This window comes from Mytilus edulis, chromosome 12, assembly GCF_963676685.1.
Source record: "Mytilus edulis chromosome 12, xbMytEdul2.2, whole genome shotgun sequence".
Lineage (NCBI taxonomy): Eukaryota > Metazoa > Mollusca > Bivalvia > Mytilida > Mytilidae > Mytilus > Mytilus edulis.
Window position 1 is genome coordinate 6,977,654 of NC_092355.1, and position 24,181 is coordinate 7,001,834.

Here is a 24,181-nt window from a genome sequence, read left to right on the forward strand (position 1 = left end):
CGTTATTGATTGTGATTTGAAATCATAAACTTATATGGGCGTTTTTCAATAAAAGCGTACATTTCAGACCTAAAAAAAATGGAAAATCAACTTGTCTAAAATTTAATTTCAAGAGTTATTTTGAATACCTCTATAATAGACCTGTTTGTAAACAAAAAGTGCAATCTTAAATATTCTTTACAATGATATTATTTTCATAATTTGTGTACTGTTTCGTAGGGGACTTTTGTCCCCTACGAAACTTCTTCTAAACACACATATTTTTTGCAATTTTAAATGTCTCCTATAGACATTCCAGTTTGTTTACTTTAAATACTAGAAAAATATCATTTTTTTTCTGAATTAGAAAATCATTTTTATCGATAAAGATTAGACAGTACTTCACATATGAAGGTTCAACTCATGTTACGTAGTGGACATTTTGATGCGTTTCGTAGTGGACAAAACCGTTTCGTTGTGGACAAAAAGTTTCGTAGTTGACATCAACCCTATTATATGTTAATAAAAACATAATAACAATTACATTAAACTAACCCTTGTTATTTGTTTTGCACGAATATAATTGAAAAAAGATTAAAAAAAGACTCCATGGTAGTGGTAGTGTCCACTACGAAACGTTTTTCTCCCATACTTGTTTCGTAGGGGACCGTTTCGTAAGGGACGTATTCGCATGCTTTATTTTTTCCCCACAATCCCTATATTGTAAAAGTAACAAGACTGATTGTATTCATCAAAGCATTTATCAAGCTGTACACTGATATTTTTTTCATAATTTTAAAACCAGATACTGAAGGAGATTTGACCCGTTTCGTAGGGGACATTATCAAAAATACGGTATCACTCTGGTCCATTTGATGTGCTCAATTTTTCTTACCAACAATTTATTTGCCGTTATAAAAGCATCACTTCTTTTGTAAGACCCTAATGTTGATATCTCTTGCAAACAAAAATTACATTGATTTTATAAAACTGTTTATTGGCAAATTTTAATGACTTCGTTTCGTAGTGGACAATTTGTGAGGGACACACCTTCTGAAATTAAAAAACCTATATTGAAAGCTGTTTATTAGAATATGTTGGCTCTGATCATACTTTTGAATTATTAAAGAACTTATGTAAAGTAAAAAACCCATTAATTTCTTCATTTTTTTACGATATTTTAGCGTATGAATGTTGGACAGGCGGTCTAGGGACATGCCATTTTGGTTGTTTTGGACCATTCAGGAGTCAATATCTTATAAATCCCTCTAAAAAATAAACTGTTTCTTTGCTTAAAAATGTACAATCTAATTCAATGTACTGACTGCACAAAAAATTACTTGCAAAGATCAAACACATTTTTTTTAAAGTGGCTGGGACAAGAAAATACGTTTTTATTGAAAAACGCCCATATACATGTTTTAATGTTCTAATGTATCATCCACGTTGATCCCTTGGTTTTCCTCTGTTAGGTCAAACTCTTAATGGATTAAAAAACAGAAACGGTTCCTTTCATTGCTGTACCATAATTAAACTAATGAAGTTTAATTTTCTAGTTTGCAGTGTTTTACATTTGTAATTTTGAAGCCTTCAATAGATTACTATGTGATATGGGCTATAGTAATTGATTTCTGTGTCATTTTGGTCTCTTGTGAAGAGTTGTCTCATTAGCAATCACAACATCTTCTTTTTTATATGTAAATTCAGTATTTAACTTAAAATATAATTTCAGGATGTATTTGGCACAAAATCTTGAATTCTCTTAACTTCTTCTTTAATATACTTATTTAATAGTTTTATCCCACCCCAAACAGAAAACAATTTTAGTTGAAAAACCCATATAATATATATAACGACTCTGTTCACACCAGCATTGTTTTAATTGATCCAAATAAAGTCAGTTAATGTTCACATTATGTTTACTCCTAACGATCTCTAACATTCTTATCGGAACCACAGTGTTCACATGAGAATTAAAAAAGCAATTGATATGACTTAATTACCCATGAAATAGTAAAGACTTACTGTATAAATAGAAATATTTAATAAAATTAATGTGCTGATATATACGCAGTACAAAAATAATGTATGAAGTTAATGATTTACTTGAATTACAAGTTCAATTATACCAATGTTTGTATAGTTTTCGTAAATGTTCAGCCTTTTTATATTGGTCATTCATTTTGCAATAAATTGTGCATGTAATTTTGAGGCCATTTATGTGCACTAATTATTTTCAATTGTCTGTATTCACATTTATTATTAGATGAGTTCAAACTAAATTACCTCTTTTGGTGTTAATATTGGGCTTAAATAAATTGATCTTATGTGAACTGATTTAGCTGAAATGGATCTAAATGTAGAAGTGTGAATGGGTCTATTATCCTGGAAATAACAGCATGAGCTATCACAATATTTAGAAAGAATGACTATTTTAAAACATGAAATCCATACAATATTGAAAATTAGTACATGTAATACAAAAAAAAAAAATCTTTTTCTTTCTAGACAATTATTTACTATTGTAATGATATGTGTTCTGAGCAAGATTTAATTTCACAGCGCTAGCACTAACATGTGTTTTCAACAAGGTTTAACTCACTCCCAAAATTCACATTTGTTTGTAAACCATCATCTGTTGTTAATGTTATTGCTACATTGTTTATATTGTGCTGGTTGTCATTGGTTACAGTCAGATTATTAGAGTCGGCCATCTTGTTGCCAGGAGAAATGTTATTAATGCCAGGTTCTATTTCAATTTGTGTTGATAAAGAATCAGTTTTGGACTCTTTCCTTTTAGTTTTAATATATTTGCCACAAGTTTTTTTAGCCAATGGAATTTCGTTTGGAATTTTTGTTTGAAATTCATTTATCTTGCTTGAATCAATATTTGAACATTCCTCAAGTTTTAGGACATCCAAAACTTTTTCTTCCCTTTTCTTTTTGGAGTTATTTCCCTTTTTGACATTTTTAGAACTATGCTTTTGGTTATTCACAATTTTGCTGCTATTTTTATTTCTTTCACTAAGAGAATTGGCAAGCTTACCGAAAATACTAGATTTTGAATGTTTTCCGTTCTTGCCCTTGCTTTTGTTGGATAATTTCTTATCCTTTGAATCATGACTTTCAATGTCATTTGTATTTTCAACATAAATTTCAATTTGTTCACCGAGTGAACTTTCAGAGTTTAATCTTCCCCTTTGTTTATGCTCATCACTAACAGTTAAATCGTCTTTATTTTTTGGCTGACCCAAATTTGTGCCTTCTTCCATGAGAAACACATCTTTTGTCTCTGACTGAGAGTTTCTCCGTGACAACGGCTGAAGCTGTTGAATCAGAAGTCTTATACTCTCTTTTTCAAAATCTTTAGATATTTGTGACGCTGACTTAACTTTAATCCTTTTGACTTGTTTAACATCTAAGTTCTCTTCTCTTCTTGGTCTTGAAATGAATTTGCAAATGAGGTAAAAAATTATATTAAGTCCCGTTAAAGTCATCAGTACGGAAAAGATTACTGTTGCCATGACGACATCAGACGAGGAAGCTTTCATATACTTTAACTTGTCACTTTCTGACATGATGTACTCTGTTGAATTTAAATCGTAACTTTTGGTAGATTCCAGTTTAAAATCACAAACACAACCATAATAGACTTCTGTCGCAGATATACTTATTTATGGATGAAAGAAGAGAATTGTGCACATTATTTCAAGTTGACTGCATAGATTTTCACCTTATTTAGAAAAAAATCCAAATGTATAATTTTGCTGCAATGTCAGCTAGGGTATATTGATTGCACCCTTTAGATTAAAAGATGATCCAACACAGTATTTGAAGTTTTCTAATCGATTTTCACTTTACTTTTTTTAATATTTCCAGAGGTGTTATTATAATTGTGACCAAGTGTCTGAGAATATCAAAGGCACCCTTTAGATTAAAAGATCATCCGGCACAATATTTTAACTGTACTGATAGATTTTTACATCATTTTGAATATATCCGAACAGATTATTATACAACAATGTCGTGGAGAACTTTTGAACACATCCCTCGCATTAAAATGTCATCATGAACTGACATGATAGATGATATAGTTCTGTGATTTTGCATTGATTTAATTTCTCTATAATACAGGAGATCGGATATGTATTTAATTAAACCTTATACAACCCTAAACTTTAATTATTGTATTGCTAAGCTTGGCTTAATTGATAGACAACGCTTGCATAGATGCAAAGAATGCTATCGATTTTTATTAGTTTAAAAAATTGTTAAATGCACCGATGACAAATTAAGTTGAAATTTTGCAATTATTTCTTGTTAGTTTTGGGTAACAATGCATGGTACGATCAGACTTAGAGATTAAAATTATCTCAACATTGGAATTGTTGAGTGTTCAGTAAACTATAAGAATAAACCAAAATTCAATTTCTATGATAGCGAAAATAATAGTATTGGCTGTATGTGATAGCCTTGTTTGAATGTCAGACATCATTATCGTTAATGCAGGCACTTACAAAATTATTTGCCATGCATTTTGAGGGGCCTGATGGGTTATTTTCGTTCTTCGTGATCAGCACTTTTCGCTATCGTGATCTGTTTTTCTACAGATTTTTTTTTATATATATATTTTCGGGATCCGTGATCATGGAAATCTATTTTCTGTGAATTGTGATTGACAAAAAAAATCAACTTGTGAATTGTGATAATACACCCCATCAGGCCCCTCCATTTTCTTTTCTGCTCGATAAGTTTGATTAATCTATCATGATCTGCAATCAATGACAACTGCGTCTATTTAAACACTTTTACGTAATTTTGCATTTTTGTTCTAAACATATATGTTTATTTTTGTTCTAAACATATATGTTTATATTCATCTAAAACTTGTAAAACAATCATTTGCTCAGATCATTGTAGTGTCTAAATATTATCTTTTATCTCCCATATCCTCTTTGTAGAAATGTTTAATAGTTATTTTAGTGCATTTTGATTTTATAAAATGGATTTTCTCTTCAGTTCATTTGTTATTGAGAAATAGATTTTAAAATAAGGTAAAATTGAGACCAAAGAAGATCTATCATTTGTACTACATAAATGGATCATGCATTAAAAATTTATGATTTTGTACAATGTAATGTCTTTATATATATATATATATATATATATATATATGTGTGTGTGTGTGTATATAACATAGGCAATAGAATTTTCCAATCTCTTAACGTGTTTAATGCCTTATACCTAGGGGACTCAATAGACTATTTCTGGAATTATGTCTTTCATGAGAAAAGATTGTCAATTAAGCACTCTTTTATAATGTCATTTACCAGATAGGAAGGACACCTGTATCCCTGCACCTATTATAGTTTCAAGCATCTTCAGGATCCTCATCAACAGTGTACACACATAAGGGAGGGTGACCAATTAATTAGGTTTTTATTTCCTGAACATTTATCTTCAAATCATCAAACATTGTCAACCTGTCGCTGAAAAAGTGTTGGAAGTGATGTCTACATTTTAATCACATGGTGATTGGAGTCACATGACTGATATGCACTAACTAAGTTATCCTGTCTGAGAACTGGGGTACAGATATTCACTGGTGAACTTGATAGATGTGGTGCTGCTGATCTTCCTAGGCCACCTGCATACCCCTCCCCCTCCCCATGTTTTTGGTCAGATTGATGTTGCCTCAGATTTTTAGTTGTATGTGTGCGGTGTTAAAAAATCATGGAGAGTTGTCACATTTGCAACCATACCACATCATCTTATGTGTATAGAAGACCTCCCATAATATTTCTTAGAAGAATCAATCTACATTCAGTCATCTATATAATTAACACAGCATGAGTTAATTACACATGTCAAGAGATGAAAGGATCAATTGACTAATTTGAAAGCAAAAAAGTTTGTTAACTTTTTTTTTTTTTTATAAAATCCATGTTACATGTTTTCGGTAGTGTTACTCTATAAAGGTTGACAAATGAGATATATATGCAATTTCCTTAGTGATTCTTTATCATTCATTCATTATTTTTGTCATGTGTCATTTTTTGTTCCAGTTCTAATAACTTGTTGGGTGCATTTTTTCTAGTGGTCATACTTATTTTGTAAAGTTTACTTTCTTTCCTGTTTTGAAACCCCTTGGTGCCTTTTTTGTTGTGTCATTGGGTAGCTGTTTCATTAACATATTTTTGTCCTGAACATGCATGCCAAGGCTCAGTGTTGAAGGCCATACATTGACCTATAATGGTTTACTTTTATAAATTGTTATTTGGATGGAGAGTTGTCTCATTGGCACTCACACCACATCTTCCTATATCTATTGGATGGAGAGTTGTCTCATTGGCACTCGCACCACATCTTCCTATATCTATTGGATAGAAAGTTGTCTTATTGGCACTCACACCACATCTTCCTATATCTATTGGATAGAGAGCTGTCTCATTGGCACTCACACCACATCTTCCTATGTCTATTGGATGGAGAGTTGTCTCATTGGCACTCACACCACATCTTCCTATATCTATTGGATAGAGAGTTGTTTCATTGGCACTCATACCACATCTTCCTATATCTATTGGATGGAGAGTTGTCTCATTGGCACTCACACCACATCTTCCTATATCTATTGGATAGAGAGTTGTCTCATTGGCACTCATACCACATCTTCCTATATCTATTGGATTGAGAGTTGTCTCATTGGCACTCACACCACATCTTCCTATATCTATTGGATGGAGAGTTGTCTCATTTGCACTCACACCACATCTTCCTATATCTATGACATATTTTCCTCTGAATGTTATACAACAGCCAATAATCAATCAATCATTGATATTGTACCTTACATAACTTTGTTTCATATTTGCTGTTTTCTCTAATTATAGATAGATTTGACCATGCGAAGGTTACTGTACTTTGACTAAGTCTGCTGTATTGATTAAAGAAAGAACACATAAGTTAAAATGCACTTGTTCAAATCAAAAGCAAGACCTAGTTCAATCATTTAACATAAATAAAAATGTGCTTCTATGCGGTATGGGCTTTTCTCATTGTTGAAGTCAGTACAGTTTAAGCAATATTTTATTTAAATCCGTACAGTGACCTATAGTTGATAATTTCTGTGTCATTTAGTCTCTTGTGGAGAGTTGTGTCATTGGCAATCATACCGCATCTTCTTTTTTATAGTCCATATCAGAACCAAGACCTAGTTTTAACACTAAACATAAAAAAAAATGTGCCAGTCCCGAATCAAAACCAAGACCTAGTTTAAGCACTAAACATAAGGGAAAAAACTGCCTCACTAAACACAAAAAAATATACCAGTCCAGATTCAGAACCAAGACCTAGTTTAATCACTAAACATAAAAAATAGGCCAGTGTCGAGTAAGAAACAAAACTAGTTTAACTGGTACACTTGTTTTAAAAGTGGCAGAGAACACCAAAAGGACAATCAACAATCAGAAGTTGAAGAAGGCACAGTCTCATGGCAAAAATAAAAGATGATCAAAAGAAAAGTAATTGTACATAGAAAACTGAAGACTTATTTAATGTGCCTATCCCAAGTCAGTAACCTTTTAATCAAGATAGATATTCTCTCATAGTAAATTTGTACTTGATGACACAACTTTGCCACTATGTTAAATGTACTCTTTTTAGACTTGTGTGGATGTAGTGCCTGATCTATGCTGTAGATTATTTTTGAATGTTGGAGACCGAAGGTGTATTTTGTTATTTCGCTGGGTTACTGTCTCATTCACATTAACTTCAAGCCTGACTTAAGGTTGGGATATAGTAAAACTACAGTAACTAAATCACTTAAATTTAAAAACAGTTTATTATAAAATGTTAATAGATTTCATTGACTTAGTGAACTTTTACATTTGGAGACGTCCACTGAGCTTGGTAGAGCAACTTCAAAGTTCAATATGTACCGGTACTTAAATAACAGTTTATCCTTCAATTTTAATAGATTTCATTGACTTGGTGTACAATGACATTAGGAGACGTCCATCCACTGGCTGATTTTAATGGTTGTAATTCATGATAAGTTTTGTCACTCAATTTGTAATCTCGGTTGTATGTTTTCCTTCGAGCCCCTCGCTCCTTTTCGAAATCGTCACATTTACCGAAGTCATGTGTAACCATTGTCTCTGTCACAGATTTAATATCGCTGTCATCAAGTATTTTCTTTAACTTCTTTTCATTTAAATGTTTACGAATTCTCCAAACAACGCAGAAAACCGGGGCCACCAGAATTGCCATGACAACTATAATAACAATCATTACTCCAAAAGCTGAGTCAGATGGAGGTTCTTTTTTAACAACCTTTTCAATTTCCTTCTCTTTATACGTGTTATTACCCACAGTTCCCTGTTCTTCAGGAACCCAGATCATTCTAGCAGCTACAGGTGGCTTTTTACCTAGACTTATCGGTTCGTCGTGTAATAGTTGAGTCCATGTTGTAGTGGGTACCCTTGGTAGGGGTACTTTTACAACCTGCTGAGTTGTACTGCTATACGACATTTCTGAACTTTTTGGAGTTGCTACGGTTGCAGAAGTTGTTGTTGGTGTTGCTATGGTTGTGATAGATGCCAGCTTTTCAATTATCCGTTGTGTTCCTTGAACTGGCTTTGAAGTTGTTTCAATCTTTGCTTCCAATACTGGGGCCCTAGGAGTTATTGGTTCCCATGGAGGTGCAGGGATATTTTGAGCTTTTGGAGCCACTGGTCCCCAGGGACGTCCAGTGTTACTTGAAATATCTGGTACCCTAAGCTTTTGTCCATTATTATTAAGGTTTTGTGATTGTGTCTTAGGATCAGTAGATGGTGCCTTAGTACTAGGCTTATCAGCTATTGGTAAATTATCCCATATAGATCTGTGTTGTTCGTTAATGCCATTTGTCTTTGTTGACTTTCCAGTCATAACTGTCGTTTGAGTATTGGTTAAACCAGTCTTTCTTGCTGACAAATCAAAACCTCTCAGTTTCCTTTGATGTTCAAGCTCTTTAGGTGATGAAGTTTTTTCATTTTCATTATGGACGCTGTCATATATTTCCCTTAGGATCATTCTAAATAAAGGTCCTTCAATCTCATACCCTCCACTTTCTTCACGCTCAATTTTCCCGAAAGGAGTCTCAATTTCATCTCCACCTCCTAATAGAAAACTGTCAACTATATCACTTATCATGGCAGGAGAAAGTTCAGATGCAGCAATCTCTTTTTGATTGGATGGGTCTAGCCACACCTCCCTACCAGTAATTGGTGGAACTCTTGTTTTATTATGCCAAACTCCTCTTCCAGTATTGGATGGTTGCATTGTTCTTTGGTCATGTGTACCTGTTAAATGTTCTTGACTGGCTGGAATCTCGGGAGAAACATGCAGCAGTCTTGGGTCAGTAGCTCCTGCACTAAAGGTTATCTCCCCTTTATCACCTGCTAGTTTACTTATGTTCTGGACAAGTGTTGCTTCTACAAATGCTTTTTCAGTTGGATAAATTTGGCCTTGACGTGTTTTATACCTGTTCCCACCCTCTCTAACAGGACTCCATGGCAACGCACCATTCTGTCTCATTCTTTCTCTAACAATTTGTCTTAGCTTTGTTTGATCTATGGAACCATTTCTTGAGGTGGATCTTGATGTTGGGGAGTTTCTCAAAGCACTGTTTACATTCTCCCTTTCTGTTTCTTGTTCCCTTTCTCTTTCATGTTCGACCTGGTTATTACCAGTCCATTTGGTTTGATGAGATATTTCAATTGTTCGGGTTTGTTGTGAAGGTTGGTTTGGTTGGGTTGGATCAGATGACTTGTACTTGCTTAAATCTAATTGGCTGATGATATTATGTGAGTTGGATTGAGTTTCACTATTTGGTCTATTAGGTATCCTTTCCTTCTGAATACCTTTCCCTTCATTCTCTTCAAATTCAGATCTAGAAGGACTTTGCCAATTATTTGGGTATCTTTGGTTTATCTGATTTTCATTGTTGGTTGAATAAATGTTTCTTTTATTTTCAACTTGTCCCATTCGTTGACCTCTTTGTTGATTTAAATACCTTTGATAATCATCCATCTCTTGTTGTTGTCTAGGATTATATTGAGTGTTACCGTATTGATACTCGGACATTTGTGGCATGTGTTTGGACTCCGTAGGTTGATATCTATGTTGCTGATTAGATTCTGTGGGTTGATATCTATGTTGCTGATTAACACTGTCTTGTATTTCAGACATTTGTGGTAGTTGTCTTGGATCCCACGCAGAAGCCACTTTAGAATTAGTTTGACTTTGTGTGCTATCTTTGGGTACATTTTGCTGATAATAAGTTTGACCATTCTGTTGCATGTTATAATTAACATTGTTTTGATATTGTTCATTGTCTGTACCTTTGTAAGTTTGTGGTACATTGTGATTACTTGGTCTTTGTTCATATTGTATCTGTTGCTGTTGTTGTTGACCAAGGTCATTTGATCTGTATCTTTGTTGTATATCTTCTCCATAACTATAAGTTGGAGGCAAATGTTTGACATTCCAAACTGCTGAAGGATCTTCTGTAGGTGAAACAGGACGAGGTGGCAGAGTTGTGGCTTCAGTAACTCTGTTTTCTCTGCCTCTTTTTCGATACCATCTGTTTCTTAAATTTCCAGTTTCTACATGTGTTGTTTTTGTTTGAGCTCCATGTGTAGATCGGAGATATGGATGAGGTTGAACCTTCTGATTGACATTAGGTAAGGGCTTTTCAGTTGTTAATCCGATTAAATCTTTCTTTTGCTCATTTGTCATGTGATTTGTGATAAGTTTGTTTGAAACATCACCAAAACTTGAAGGTCGTAATGGCATTATTTTTTCTTTCTTCACAGAATTTTCTTCAAAATTGCTACGTAAAGGACCATTTCCTTGCTGGTAAGGTCCCCTGTTTGGACCCCTGAAGTTATTTGTAGTGTTTGGGTTTGTCCATATCCTGACACTGCCTGGTCCTCCTGTATCTTTCCTTTGAAGTGGTTCATTGTATTGTGAACCCTGTATTCCATTGGGATTTGTCATTGGTGCTCCCATTTGCCCTGCCATGCCTGGATGACCTGCCATTTGCTGAGCAAGGCCTGGATTAGCTGCCATCATGTGTTTCATTGCCCTTTGTTTTTGTTGCATTTCCCAAAGGTCATCCAAACCATCAGGAAGGTCAGGATCCATCATTGGCATTCCCATGGGATTTCCTCCTGGAACCATCCCCATCATTCTTGAATCCATTCGATTTCCTCCTGGAATCATCCCAGGACCCATTCCCATTCCACCATTATTTAAATGAGTAGGAAGCATTTGTTGCTGGTTAAACTGGTTAGGAAAGTAGTGCTGGGACCTACTAGCTGGTCCTCCATGTTGTTGCTGGTGATTAGTGTTCCTTCCAGACTGGTCTACATATTGATTTAGTGTTGGAGCCATGCCAGGTTGACTTTGCCGACTCCAGGTACCAGAGTTTGGATCAAATTGTTGCTGCTGTCTGCCATTGTTTTGGTTTCCTTGTACTGGTTGACCTTGCTGAGAATTCCATTTGTTTGGTTGGTAATTGTTTGGGACTTGTCTACCCCCTGGTTGAACATGTTGAGGATTACTGTTGCTTGGCTGGAATTTGTTTTGGACTTGTCTGCCTCCTTGCTGTCCTGGTTGACCATTCTGAGAATTCCATGCTCCCCTGCCTTGGTACATCGGCATTGGAGCATTTTTTCGTGTATCTGGTTGGTGTGCCTCTGATAAGTAGACGTCTGTGTAGTTTGTACGCGTACCTGAAACATCAAAAGAAAAACAAGATTGTTATCATACTTAAAAAAAGTGTCTTAACGTCTGGAATTAAAGTATATTCCTTAGGAATAAAAAATTACTTTAATTTCAGAGGTTAATTAAATCCTTTATGTAACTTTTTATTTAGTTATGGAATAGTCATGAAATTCTGCTTAAAACAAGTTGAATAAGGGTTTTATGTAATAAAACAGCAGTTAATGTTGCTTGGTCCCCGGCTGCAGTTATCTATCTTGGTGTTTTGTATTCAGTTGTTTGTCAGTTTACTATCAACTTTATGAGTTTGAAAATCCCCTTTGTATATTAGTGATAGCTAAATTACAAGTTTTGAATCAACAATTTTACATTTATCTTTTTCTGACTCTGAATTATTAACAAAATTGAAAATGAAACAGTATATAATAAATTTGAAGATGTCAGATTTTAAGATTATGAATTTGTTCTTTCAAAGCATGATGAGTAAATTTTGGACTTCAAAATTAAATTTACAGACAGAAAAGAGAAATTTGTTTTATGAGTTACATGCATTAACTATATACTAATTTTTATTACTCTCCAAGATATAAAATGTTAAGAGTTATTGCTCTTTGCAAGTAAAGTGATTAAAACCATGGTATCAGCATTAATCCATTTATCAATTACTAGATAACTATTTAAACTCAATATACAAATATAATAAGAATTTGTGTCCATAAAACACCACATGCCCTGCTCTGTGACTCTTAATATTGCCATCTAGGTAAAAGGATAATGTAGTTTTTGGCCAAATTGATCCTAAAATGGTGGATCAATAATTAATATTGTAATCTTGATGTTTTCGTTTTTGCAGACTTTATACAATGTACTTTAGCGAAATAAAAAGTTTTAGTGAAAAAATATCTGCCATTATTCTCAATATAGCCATGTAAAGATAGCAAAATATGTATAAAAAATGGCATATTTCCCAAAAATTGTACAATTTGACATCTAGATATTAAGAGAAATAATAGAGAGCACTGTCATTTAAGTGTCCCTGGCCTCAAAAAGATATGAAATAGGACCTTTTTATGGCTAAAGAATATGACCTAAATTCTTCATTGTCATTTTGATTAAACAGATAGTATTTTTTATAATCTTGCCTTGAAATCCCTTATATATTCCTTTACTTAAAGTTGAACTTTAAGGGCATTGGTGATCAGAAAAATTTGAAGAAATTAATAATATGCAAGCGTATTTGCCCTTGCAATCACAAAATAAAAAATCAACATAAATAACTTGCTTTATATATAGTGACCTTATTTAAAGTTGTGTTAATATAAAGAGAAAACATTAAAAAAAATTTTTTTTTAAAGATAATGCAGTTATATTAACATATATGTGATATCACATTATTTGATTTAAAAAATTAAAAAAAACAAAGTCAAGTTTTTAAAGAGGGAAAGAAAACAATGCCAACATATTTTGTAAAGGAAAAAGAAAACTCTGATGACTCTCTCTGTAAGAAAAGAAAATATTGACTTACTTTGTGGAAGATGTGTATCATTTCTTCTTTGTATGTTGTTATTAGTCCACTGGATATTGGGAGGATTTCTGCCATCACTATTTCTTGGGAATTCATAATTTTGGTATTGTCTATTGTACGCACTGGAATTAGTAACTTGTCCATTCACATTAAATGTCAAAATAGTAAATATCACAAAATTTAGTAAGCAAATCATCTTCTGTCTCAAAAATATAAGTTCATTTAAAATTCATTCAACTGTAATTGCAGCACATGTTATTTAGTTTCTGTCTCTCATACATTTGTCCTTCTAAACTTAATGAAAGACATTATAGTAATCAAAGAAAAAACTATTTGAACAATAATTGATGATCATAGTGTAATGTTCTGCATAATTACAGATTTAGACAGGTAACATGTTATTTTCTATTGTTACCTGGTGTTCAGGTGTATAGGTAATGTTTTAAAGTGATATATTGTGAACTTTGATGTTCATCATCATAAATTAACTTATTGACATGAGATGTTAGTTTTATGGCTTTTTTGGAGAATTAAGAGTTATTAATTATTTTAATTGTTTGTTACCTGTATAGGTAGATATTATACAGGAAAAATATGAAATATTGTGATATAAGACTATTTAAATAAATATAATAAAAAAATATGGTAAATAATTGTAGTATTTGAAAAAATTAAAAAGAGACAAAATTTGATTGCGAAAGGAAAAAAATATGAAAAAATAATACCTGTAGAAATTTGATTAAAAAAATACAAACGATACAGTACCAGACATTATTTGAAATTATTAAAAAAAATATTAGGGTTCTATTGAAAAATGAAAATGAGACATAAATTGATTGAAAAGTTTGGAAATAATGTAGAATTCATAGTAAAAAATAAAGAAATGGAAAAAGTAATCGACAATAGAGGGTAGAACATTGAAAATATACACTTTGTTGTACGAGGATGAAAAATAACATGACTTTGACAAATGGACCATTTATGATTAAGCTCAATTTTGTGTCTGGTTGGTGAGGTATTTATTTCTGTAGTCATGTATTTTTTAGACAATTTATCTTTTTTTTTTTCAAATTTTGTGTCTTCCCATCCCTAATTCTTTATGCTTTGCTCCCCATTATTCTCTATTTTTTTTTATTTTTTGGTCACTTTTTCTCTATTCTGGTTTTATGTCTTTAGCATATTAATCTCTATTAATATTTATATGTAAAACCCTCCAATATCCACCTTAAAGTAATATTGGAATGATAAACTAAAATTAACACAATTCACATCTTTCTTGTATTTAGAAAAAATGTATGTACAGTTCTCTGATAGTGGCCCCACCATAACCTACCAAATATGTTTGTTTTTTGTAAATTTTGATGTGACAAATAAACATAACAATGAAAAATAAAGATCACAAACATTTTTGTACTTTTTGTAATAAAAACAAATAATTCTATTGTTACAAAATTAATTTGACAGGTTTCATAGTTTAACCACATAGTCATAATTATTTGATTATTTATAAAACAAAGGAATAAATTTATAATGTAATAAAATCTGCATTTTATGGCAAACTGATTGAAAAGTACAGTTTTTGTATTGTACAAGATGTCTGTCATAAATCTATTAAAGAAAGATGTGTAAATACAGGATATTTTATTTAGAAAGATATTCATAATGAAGAAAATAAAAATAGAATTTAAAAAACTGTTATGATCTTGGAAGACACTGATTCTTATGGTTGTGTTTATTGTCTTCTGATGTTTTTGAAATCAATTTTTAAATTTTGACTTTTTCAGTCGTTTTTGTCCTTGTCTTTTTGTTCCAACCCCTCTAGAGTTCTCATCTTTTTGTTCCAACCCCTCTAGAGTCCTTATCTTTTTGTTCCAACCCCTCTAGAGTTCTCATCTTTTTGTTCCAAGCCCTCTAGAGTCCTCATCTTTTTGTTCCAACCCCTCTAGAGTCCTCATCTTTTTGTTCCAACCCCTCTAGAGTCCTCATCTTTTTGTTCCAACCCCTCTAGAGTCCTCATCTTTTTGTTCCAACCCCTCTAGAGTCCTCATCTTTTTGTTCCAACCCCTCTAGAGTCCTCATCTTTTTGTTCCAACCCCTCTAGAGTTCTCATCATTCCCGTGGTCTAAGAAGTCAAACTACTGTATCACTAGCCTGTCAACACTGAGTTTGTCGGTTCAAAACCTGCACATGGCTGGTGGTCCGATTCCATAATTAGTTGACTAGGATTGTCAGTTTTCCTAACATAGTGGTTTTCTCTGCATCTTCCATCAATAAAAACTGACCCCCACAAAATGCACAATAGTGCATAAAATGGCATTAAACCAGAAACAATCAATCACATCCCTCAAACTTCCTGGCTATGGTTGTTGATCTTTTATGCATCATTCTGAAATTCTTTTATAGAAAAATGTAGCAATGTTTCAGAAAATATAGAGAATATGTTTACTACATTAAAGCCTAATTTTAATTGGTTTATGTTATATTTCCAGGTTAGTGGGGAGAAAGCCAGTAAGATTAGTTTGGTAGATTTAGCTGGTAGTGAACGTGCTCAGAAAACTGGTGCTGTGGGGGACCGTCTCAAAGAGGGAAGCAACATTAACAAGTAAATATAATTCAAAACTTATCAATAAGTGAAGGATGTCATTCATTAAGTGTAAAATCAGACTAATCATGTTGTGTGCCATAAATATAAAAAAAAGAAGATGTGGTATGATTGCCAATGAAACAACTCTCCACACAGAAACACTAAAAGAAATAAATCGTTTATTTAGTGGAATATGTAGACATCTCTCTCAGAAGCAAGCACAAGCATGGGGACACATTCTACAGCATCCACACAGCAGGAGTAACAAACCCTTCAGTAAATATATGAAAGAATATGTGGTATGAATGCCAATGAGACAACTCTCAACAAGAGACAAAATGACACAGAAATTAACAACTATAGGTCACTGTAGGGCCTTCAACAACGAGCAAATGACACAGAAACAGTAAAAAATAGAACACTGATACAATGAAGTATGTAGACAACTCTCTCACAAGCATTTGTTTACATAAGTCTACATTGTTTATAAAGTATTTATACATTAAATAGCATACTTTTACAAAATAACACAGAAAATGGTTAAACATGGAAAAAGCTAGATTTCTTTGGCATGTAGAATAAAACTTGCAAGAAGCTAATATTCTTCTGTAATTAGCTAATACTAAATTCATTGTAGCATATGAAAATAAGATGTCACCTGTCTTGGCGGAAATGAGCAAGTAAAATATCAGTTTTAAATTATATTCATGTTATTTTTTGTAGATCTTTAACAACTCTAGGACTTGTTATATCAGCTTTAGCTGACCAGTCAGCAGGGAAGAAGAAAGATAAGTTTGTACCATACAGAGATTCTGTTCTAACATGGCTTCTCAAAGTAAGTTATACGATAATTTATAAGGAATACATCTGTCCAATCAGTAAAAAAAAATCAACATGAAAATAACAACTGCATCAATTAATCAGCAGATTACTTTCTGTATTCAGCTAACTCACCAGTACTTAAAGGTGTGTTGCATGCTAGGAAAAAATTTCAGGGAAGGTCTGGGTCAACCAAGCAAAGAAAAAAAACTGTGACTATTCTGCTTCCATTTGTACCAAGTCGATTAAAATCCGACGATCAGTGACCCCACAGTTATAATGATTAAAAACAACATTATTTGATATGAAAACATTGAAAACTTATGGCCATGCACTATATCTTAATTTCAGAACAAACAAAAAAAATAGTTGTATAATCAGAATTATACTGATTTCAGAAATATTTTCCAAAACTGCTGCATGTAATTTCTTAACTCAAGGTTTATGTGAAAAATATCGTAACTGGTGCTGGATATTCTACAATAAGGGTACACCACTCTTACATAGTTGTTGTGAAACCTGATATTTAATATCTATGACATTGATTGTAAACGTGTTACAAGACTATTTTACCTTAGTTAAAGGGAGATAACTAGGATTTGTAAAATGAACTTTGTGTTTTTCAGGATAATTTAGGAGGTAACAGTAAGACTGTGATGGTAGCAACACTAAGTCCTTCTGCTGATAATTACGAGGAAACTTTATCTACACTTCGTTACGCTGACAGAGCTAAACGAATAGTTAACCATGCTGTAATCAATGAAGATCCAAACGCTAAAATTATACACGATTTGAGATCAGAACTAGAAAACCTGAAATGTCAGTTAAATGAAGCACAGGTTTGTATAACTTGTTGATTCAGATTATCTGTGAGTGAGTCTATATCAAACCCTTTTGATTTACCTAAAGTTGAGAACTGAATGGGGATTTCACATATAAAAGGAAGATGTGGTATGATTGCCAATGAGACAACTCTCCACAAGAGACAAAATGACACAGAAATTAACAACTATAGGTCACCTGTACGGTTGCAACAACGAGCATAGCCCATACCTCATAGTAAGCTATAAAAGGCCCTGAAATGACAAATGTAAAACAATTCAAATGTGAAACTAATAGACTAGTTTAATTGTTATAAAACACAAGTTCAAAATGTTGATCCATAATTCAAGAGTAGTAACGACATTAGCCAGTTTACCCAGATTCTGGACTTTCAATTTAGAGGGTTCTTTCTGTACCACAAATATTAACAAGCAAAAATCAAACAATGAAATCAGTGGATAAAAACGATTGATGGACAATGAGGGAATTTATATCAACTTTTATACACTCTACAATATGTGATTAGTTTAGTAGTGGGGCTGAACATACCAAACGGACAGTCAAACTCATTGATCGAAAAATAAACTGACAACGCCATGGCTGAAAAATAAAAAGTCAAGCAGACAAATAAAAGTACACAAGACACAACATAGAAAACTAAAGAATAAGCAGCATGAACCCCACCAAAAACTGGGGGTGGTCTATTGTGCTCCGGAAGGGGTATAGATGGTATTCTCATGAGACTATAAATGTACAAATCTTATAGTTTTACAAAACTTTGGCAATGTTTATGAATTATTTTTGAATAAGCCCACGTTTCTTTACAAATATATTTTGTATTCCAGAGTATGAAGGCACCTAACTTAAAGGAAAGACTGGAAGAATCAGAAAAGATAATGAAAGAAATGACAAAAACATGGGAAGAAAAATTAAAAGAAACAGAAAAAATACACAAGGTTAGTTGCTCAAAATGAATGTTTTGACACTGTGTTTTTACCAATAACTTTTTTGCCTCATTTGTAAGATAGGATGATGGTGTTTCTAAATTTATTATGTACGTTAATATAGGTGACCGCAAAAAAATATGGTGACCATTCAAAAGTGTCCTCAAAAGTGTGTTTTTTTTACCTTGTGTGACCCACCTGAAAAGGGGGATATATGTGTCTATGATTTTAAATTGTTATCAACATATAAGTTGTTTAAATAAAATATCAATATGCATATATTTAATAAAATCATGAAGATTTATCTCTTTCTTATTTTTTTTTATATGAAATATTACATTGAAAATAGCCTTTTTCAGGTCAAAATATGGATTTTCAATAGGTGTAAAATTTGTCATTGGTTTCTATGGCAACCGTAATGCATAGCAACCAAAATTTTGCTATTTTTTGTTTTTTTCATTAAGTCTAGTAAGTGTGTGAAGTTTGAAGAAAATCCATGACCATGTGTGCCACACTCCCTATATCAGAGTTAAAATAGTTACAGAGAACCAGTATTAATTATTAATATACAGTGATAAAAATGTATAACTTGTAAAAAACTTTAGATCTATTATGAAAATTCCAAACCTTAATTTCTAATATATTGGTTTGTGTTGTTCGTATTTTCGCTGGCTTCCTTTTTCAATAAAATTCTAAAATATCCTGTCATTGGCAAAATATTATAGAGCACTTTGTATATAGCAGCCCCTGGGGAAAATCTGCTAACTTATATAAATATCTGTATATAGGTAGTAAGTTGCACCAAAAATGTAAATAATGAAAAACAAACATGAAATCAATAAAATTCCCAAATAACCTGTGCAAGTTTTGTTTAAAATTTTTTAATACCATGCCATTAGACAGCTTTCAGAAGTCCAATATTCTAGTTTTCTGTTGGACAAATAAACTGTATGTTAATATTCCCTCAGGATTGAAAACTCAGAGATGTAAAAGATATATTTCAGTCGAGATTTATTTTGGACGGTAAGAGAGAAAGTTTGACTTCAGCTTTGTTCTGGTCATTTAAACTATCATGGAAACGTATATCCAATGCTTGTTTCTTTCTCTACACTTCCCTGGTTCTGATGCCTCATAATAGTGCTGAACCATTGTCTTCTATGGCTGAGCAAATCAGATGCTTTTCTTGATACACAAAATGTACTCTGAAATATCTGAAGCATCAAATGCAAGCTGTTGCTTCTTTTATGTAACAAAATTCAATTGCTTCTAGATACTTCACAGTCTCTCAAGCCATAAATGCCACTAGTGAGGCCTTGGCTTTGGCCTTACAAAAATAATTGAACTCATGGATTTCTTTCATTGTGTTAATTATGACAGAATGAATTTTAGCACTATTAAGAAATTCAAAATGACTTTATAATTTACAGTACCTATTATGACAATATAAGTGAGACAAGGCTGATTTCCTACTTTATTGCATGGCAATGTAACTCCAGTTCAAGGGTCATGCATGGTAAAGTTACTCAAGTTCATGGGTAATGCATGTGAATTGTTGTTAATTTAGGAATCTGTGGACTTAAACTTAAAACTATATTAAAAAAGAACCAAAATCCTTCACAATATTTCTAAATTTTTTATTATTTATTGTAATTATCATATTATACCCTGTTCCGAAGAAACTAAAATGTTTTATCCACATTTTTTTCTCAAAAATCTGAATGTCTTGAAATTTTTATTGGGCTTCGTGTTTACAGTTTCTAGTTGAAATGTCATCATAAGTTATTTTGTAGCCTATAATGCAATGTTTTTTACAGTAGCCTTTGAATAAGATGCTTAATATTTCACTGTAGCCTTTAATCAAGTCTGCTATATTTTTTGCTGTAGACTTTAATCAAGTCTGCTATATTTTTTCCTGTAGTCTTTAATCAAGATGCTATATATATTTTACTCAGGAGAGACATGACGCATTAGAACAGATGGGTGTGTCAGTAGAGAAATCTGGTATAAAGGTGGAAACTGGAAAATATTTCCTGGTCAATCTGAATGCTGACCCCTCGCTGAATGAACTACTGGTGTATTATCTTAAGGTAAGCAGTAATGTTGTCAGAGTAGAAATTTTATTTATCATCACTGGACCAACCAAATATTTGTTGCAATTGATAATTTTTTCTAAGTTTGGACTAACCAAAATATGTGTTGCAAATGCAGTTATGTTGTAGGAGCATACGTTGAATTTGAAAAAAAAATGTGATCTTCCAGAAGCACAAAAGCATAGATGAAGAACAAACGAATTCTGATACAATATATCTATTTAAATATTAATACAATATATTTGGAAATCTTTTTTTTTTGTACTGACTCAATTTGTACAGAACATGATTTAATCTAGAGGTTATAGTTTGAATATTTATTTACAAATATGAATATATTAAACTACTAAGACTCCTTCTTCTCTTCTCTGAATCATCCTCAAGGTATTTTTTTTATATTAAATTATCACCTTATTTGTTTTATACAATTATCAAATACTCATGCTGTTAGGAATCCTATTTGTGATGCATTAGTTTTACACAGAATTCTGACACTTTTAAGTTTTCTAATATAAACACTGGTAATTCCATAATGCAGGAAAGTGCATTCTCTTGCAGTTTTCCCATGATGGAAAAGATTCAAAATAATGCATTGATTTACAGATTTGCTATGGGAGGTTAATTTCTTTTACAAAAGATAATAATTGAAGAATACTCCCATAGTACTTTGGTTGTCAAACATTTAGAACTTGACTGCATCACAAGAGTTGACAACTAAAATAATGCAGATTATCTCCCCAATGATAGAGATTATTGATTATCTCCCCTTTGACTGTTAAGAAATATTGAATATATTATATCCCAGGAGAATAAAATCTAATATAGTATATGAATTATGTCACAAAATAAGCGTGATTATGATGAAATACAGTAATTTCTTATAAATATTTATGGGATCCCGTAGTGAAGAGATTTTTTATTTACAATCAAATTATATTAGTTTGGTGATAGTATGAATTGTGTAACTTTTGCCATCTAAGATTAGTTTTGTGCAGTAAAAATCAATACATAATTTATTTTAAATCATAGTTTTTATGCCCCACCTACGATAGTAGAGGGGCATTATGTTTTCTGGTCTGTGCGTCCGTCCGTCTGTCCCGCTTCAGGTTAAAGTTTTTGGTCAAGGTAGTTTTTGATGAAGTTTAAGTCCAATCGACTTGAAACTTCGTACACATGTCCCCTATGATATGATCTTTCTAATTTTAATGCCAAATTAGAGTTTTTACCCCAATTTCACGGTCCACTGAACATGGAAAATGATAGTGCGAGTGGGGCATTCGTGTACTGAGGACACATTCTTGTTTATTTATTATTTTCTTAATAAAATGTTTTCAGATTTGCTTCATGAATAAATGGGATATTTTATCATTATTTTTTGCAAGAAAGTGCAGTTTCATTGTTACAACCCAATTTCTTTTGCTGTTAAATGATTGAATGGCGAAAACTAAAAATAAGTATAATCAACAAAGTCTAATTAAAAAAAATTTGAAGTCAACCTTAATATTTTTTTGTTAAAAATTTAAACATACTTATTTTGAAACATTTTGGGTAAATTTTAGGCAATCTTTAAAAAATGACATTCCCCAAGAATTATTTCACTCTAGAGAACAGGAAAAGATTTTTATTTTGTGAAAAAGACGCTTTACTAAAACAATTTCATTTGAAAGCAATTTTACTCTTAGCACGAAAAAAGTTTGGGAAAGTATGTTCAGTTGATACTGTATTTTTTGTCCAATCAGTTGTTACATGTTAAAAATACTATCATCAAAATTATTAAGAATTTTAACATTATTTACTTATGAAAATCTTTAACCATATATATATAACAATTGGTTATTAATTTAAATTCTGATAGAAGTAAAGCAGACTAAACAAATTTTATTGAGAGGATAGGTGATGAAAACTAATACATCTTGTTGTCCATTTTTATAATTATTTGATGTCCATCTACTTGTTAGAAACATTTTTATTGATTAACTTATAAATGTGTCTGTGGTCTGTATCAATAAAGATTTTATATAGAAGATATATAATTCAATACCTTATGTACAGCATCAAAGTGGGCATCAAGGGGAATATAAAAACCTCTCTTGGAAAGTAGGTCACAATGACCTTTATTTTAAAGATAATTTATTCCAGCATCAAGGGGAGTATATAATTCACCCCTTAAAAGAAGGTCACATTAACCAATATTTTAGAGATAATTGAAATATAGTTTCATCATTAATGCCTTGTAAACTAATTGACAGAATTTAAGCCAACTTGTGCTGATTCTTCTCTACGACATGCAGTTGTTTGTGTTTATTGGAAGCTGAGTTTATAATATCTAATCATGGAATTTGCCATTTTGTTTTGTAGTATTTGGATATTGTAGGCAAAACAAATGATTATTTTTTGATGCTGAAATTATGCAAAGCTAGAGAACCTTTTGTCTGTCATAAAATTGATATATTTGAATAGAATTGAATGGACAAGAAATGTGTATTACATACGATAACAAGAAATTTATTTGAGAATAAGTTGATTGAAGTCTAGATTCACCATGCACAACTATAGCAAGTTTCAGAAAAAAGTAAAAAAATCAACATCATAGATGAATATAGACCAACAAAAAAATAAGACCAAGCATGCACTGTTTTTTAAAAAAAGAATCTCATCCATTAAGAGAAAGTGTACATAAAGTGTACATAGACTAAGATTAAAGAATCAGAGAAGTTGTATATATTGGATTTCTTATGATGAATTATAGTTTGACCCGTTAGTGTTAGATATTATTTGATTTTTGATGAACATTAATCATAACTATGTCTGATCTCTAGCTTGGAGGTGTAACTAAGTACATCAAAACAACACATTACTTTTCAGCTTTTTCTTTCGTTTTACAAGGTCCCAAAGGGAATTTTTACTGTTTGTAATTTTTACATGAATATTGTCGGTGGTTAAAGGGTAGATTTTCTGCATCTTATTGCATTTTGCTTTAGAAAGATATTATTTGATATTTTTAATTACATAAATTTCAAGGGGAAGTTTCATTGGAAAAATTATAAAGACTAAATTTTTTGAGTTTTATTGCAAACATCACTAGAAAGTTATGCTCACATTTTTTTCATATTTAAGGTATAGTTTTCAGGGTGAATTTCATGTGAAATTAGGAAGTGTATACATTTTTAACATGTAAATACAAGTTTTACAGGTTTTTTTCATGGAAATTTAATATAATAGCTCACATTAGATGTTTTAATAAAAATAACATAAAAGTAAACTACTTTTTGCAAAAAATTAACTTCAGTGGACATGGAATTACTATAGTATTAAGTATACAGGACTTACATCCTATTTAACTCTGTTATGTTAATACAGAGATTTTGTATCCATAATATTTTACCATATTTTATAATAAACAACTAGCTCCCATCTAATAGGCCAATAGTTATCAAAGGTACCAGGATTATGATTTAGTACGCCAGACACGTGTTTTCGTCTACATCAGACTCATCAGTGAAGCTCATATCAAAATATTTATAAAGCCAAACAAGAACAAAGTTGAAGAGCATTGAGGATCCAAAATTCCAAAAAAGTGGTGCCAACCTACCAATTATGAAGCCTCAAAACCAACCATATATATAATATGTTTCATAATGATGTCTTC

The 24,181-nt window shown here is 32.0% G+C and overlaps 3 protein-coding genes across 3 annotated transcripts in view; 1 reads left to right on the forward strand and 2 right to left on the reverse strand.

Annotated features, from left to right (window-relative positions):
- The window catches only part of LOC139499599 (kinesin-like protein KIF13A), a 162,224-nt gene that overhangs the window by 79,527 nt on the left and 58,516 nt on the right, over nucleotides 1–24,181 (forward strand). The window contains exons 9-13 of the mRNA XM_071288351.1: nucleotides 15,763–15,875; nucleotides 16,581–16,692; nucleotides 17,303–17,515; nucleotides 18,344–18,454; nucleotides 20,395–20,529. Of these exons, the coding sequence (XP_071144452.1) occupies nucleotides 15,763–15,875; nucleotides 16,581–16,692; nucleotides 17,303–17,515; nucleotides 18,344–18,454; nucleotides 20,395–20,529 (684 nt within the window). The remainder of the gene's footprint in view (nucleotides 1–15,762; nucleotides 15,876–16,580; nucleotides 16,693–17,302; nucleotides 17,516–18,343; nucleotides 18,455–20,394; nucleotides 20,530–24,181) is intronic.
- On the reverse strand, nucleotides 2,522–4,048 carry LOC139499601 (uncharacterized protein MAL13P1.304-like). Its single transcript, XM_071288354.1, has one exon. The coding sequence runs from the start codon at nucleotides 3,555–3,557 to the stop codon at nucleotides 2,550–2,552; it is 1,008 nt and encodes a 335-aa protein (XP_071144455.1). The 5' UTR covers nucleotides 3,558–4,048; the 3' UTR covers nucleotides 2,522–2,549.
- LOC139499600 (putative mediator of RNA polymerase II transcription subunit 26) lies at nucleotides 7,804–13,572 on the reverse strand. The gene is made up of 2 exons (XM_071288353.1): nucleotides 13,274–13,572; nucleotides 7,804–11,759 (listed from the first exon to the last, which is right to left on the reverse strand). Exons 1-2 carry the CDS (start codon nucleotides 13,467–13,469, stop codon nucleotides 7,951–7,953), a joined length of 4,005 nt encoding a protein of 1,334 aa, XP_071144454.1. The 5' UTR covers nucleotides 13,470–13,572; the 3' UTR covers nucleotides 7,804–7,950.

Excerpts from the sequence above, each read along its gene's own strand:
- LOC139499601 (XM_071288354.1), bottom strand. The coding sequence starts at position 3,557 with ATGTCAGAAAGTGACAAGTTAAAGTATATGAAAGCTTCCTCGTCTGAT.
- LOC139499600 (XM_071288353.1), bottom strand. The coding sequence starts at position 13,469 with ATGATTTGCTTACTAAATTTTGTGATATTTACTATTTTGACATTTAAT. Across the intron at positions 11,760-13,273 it reads TGATACACATCTTCCACAAA|GTACGCGTACAAACTACACA; the intron begins GTAAGTCAATAT and ends TTGATGTTTCAG.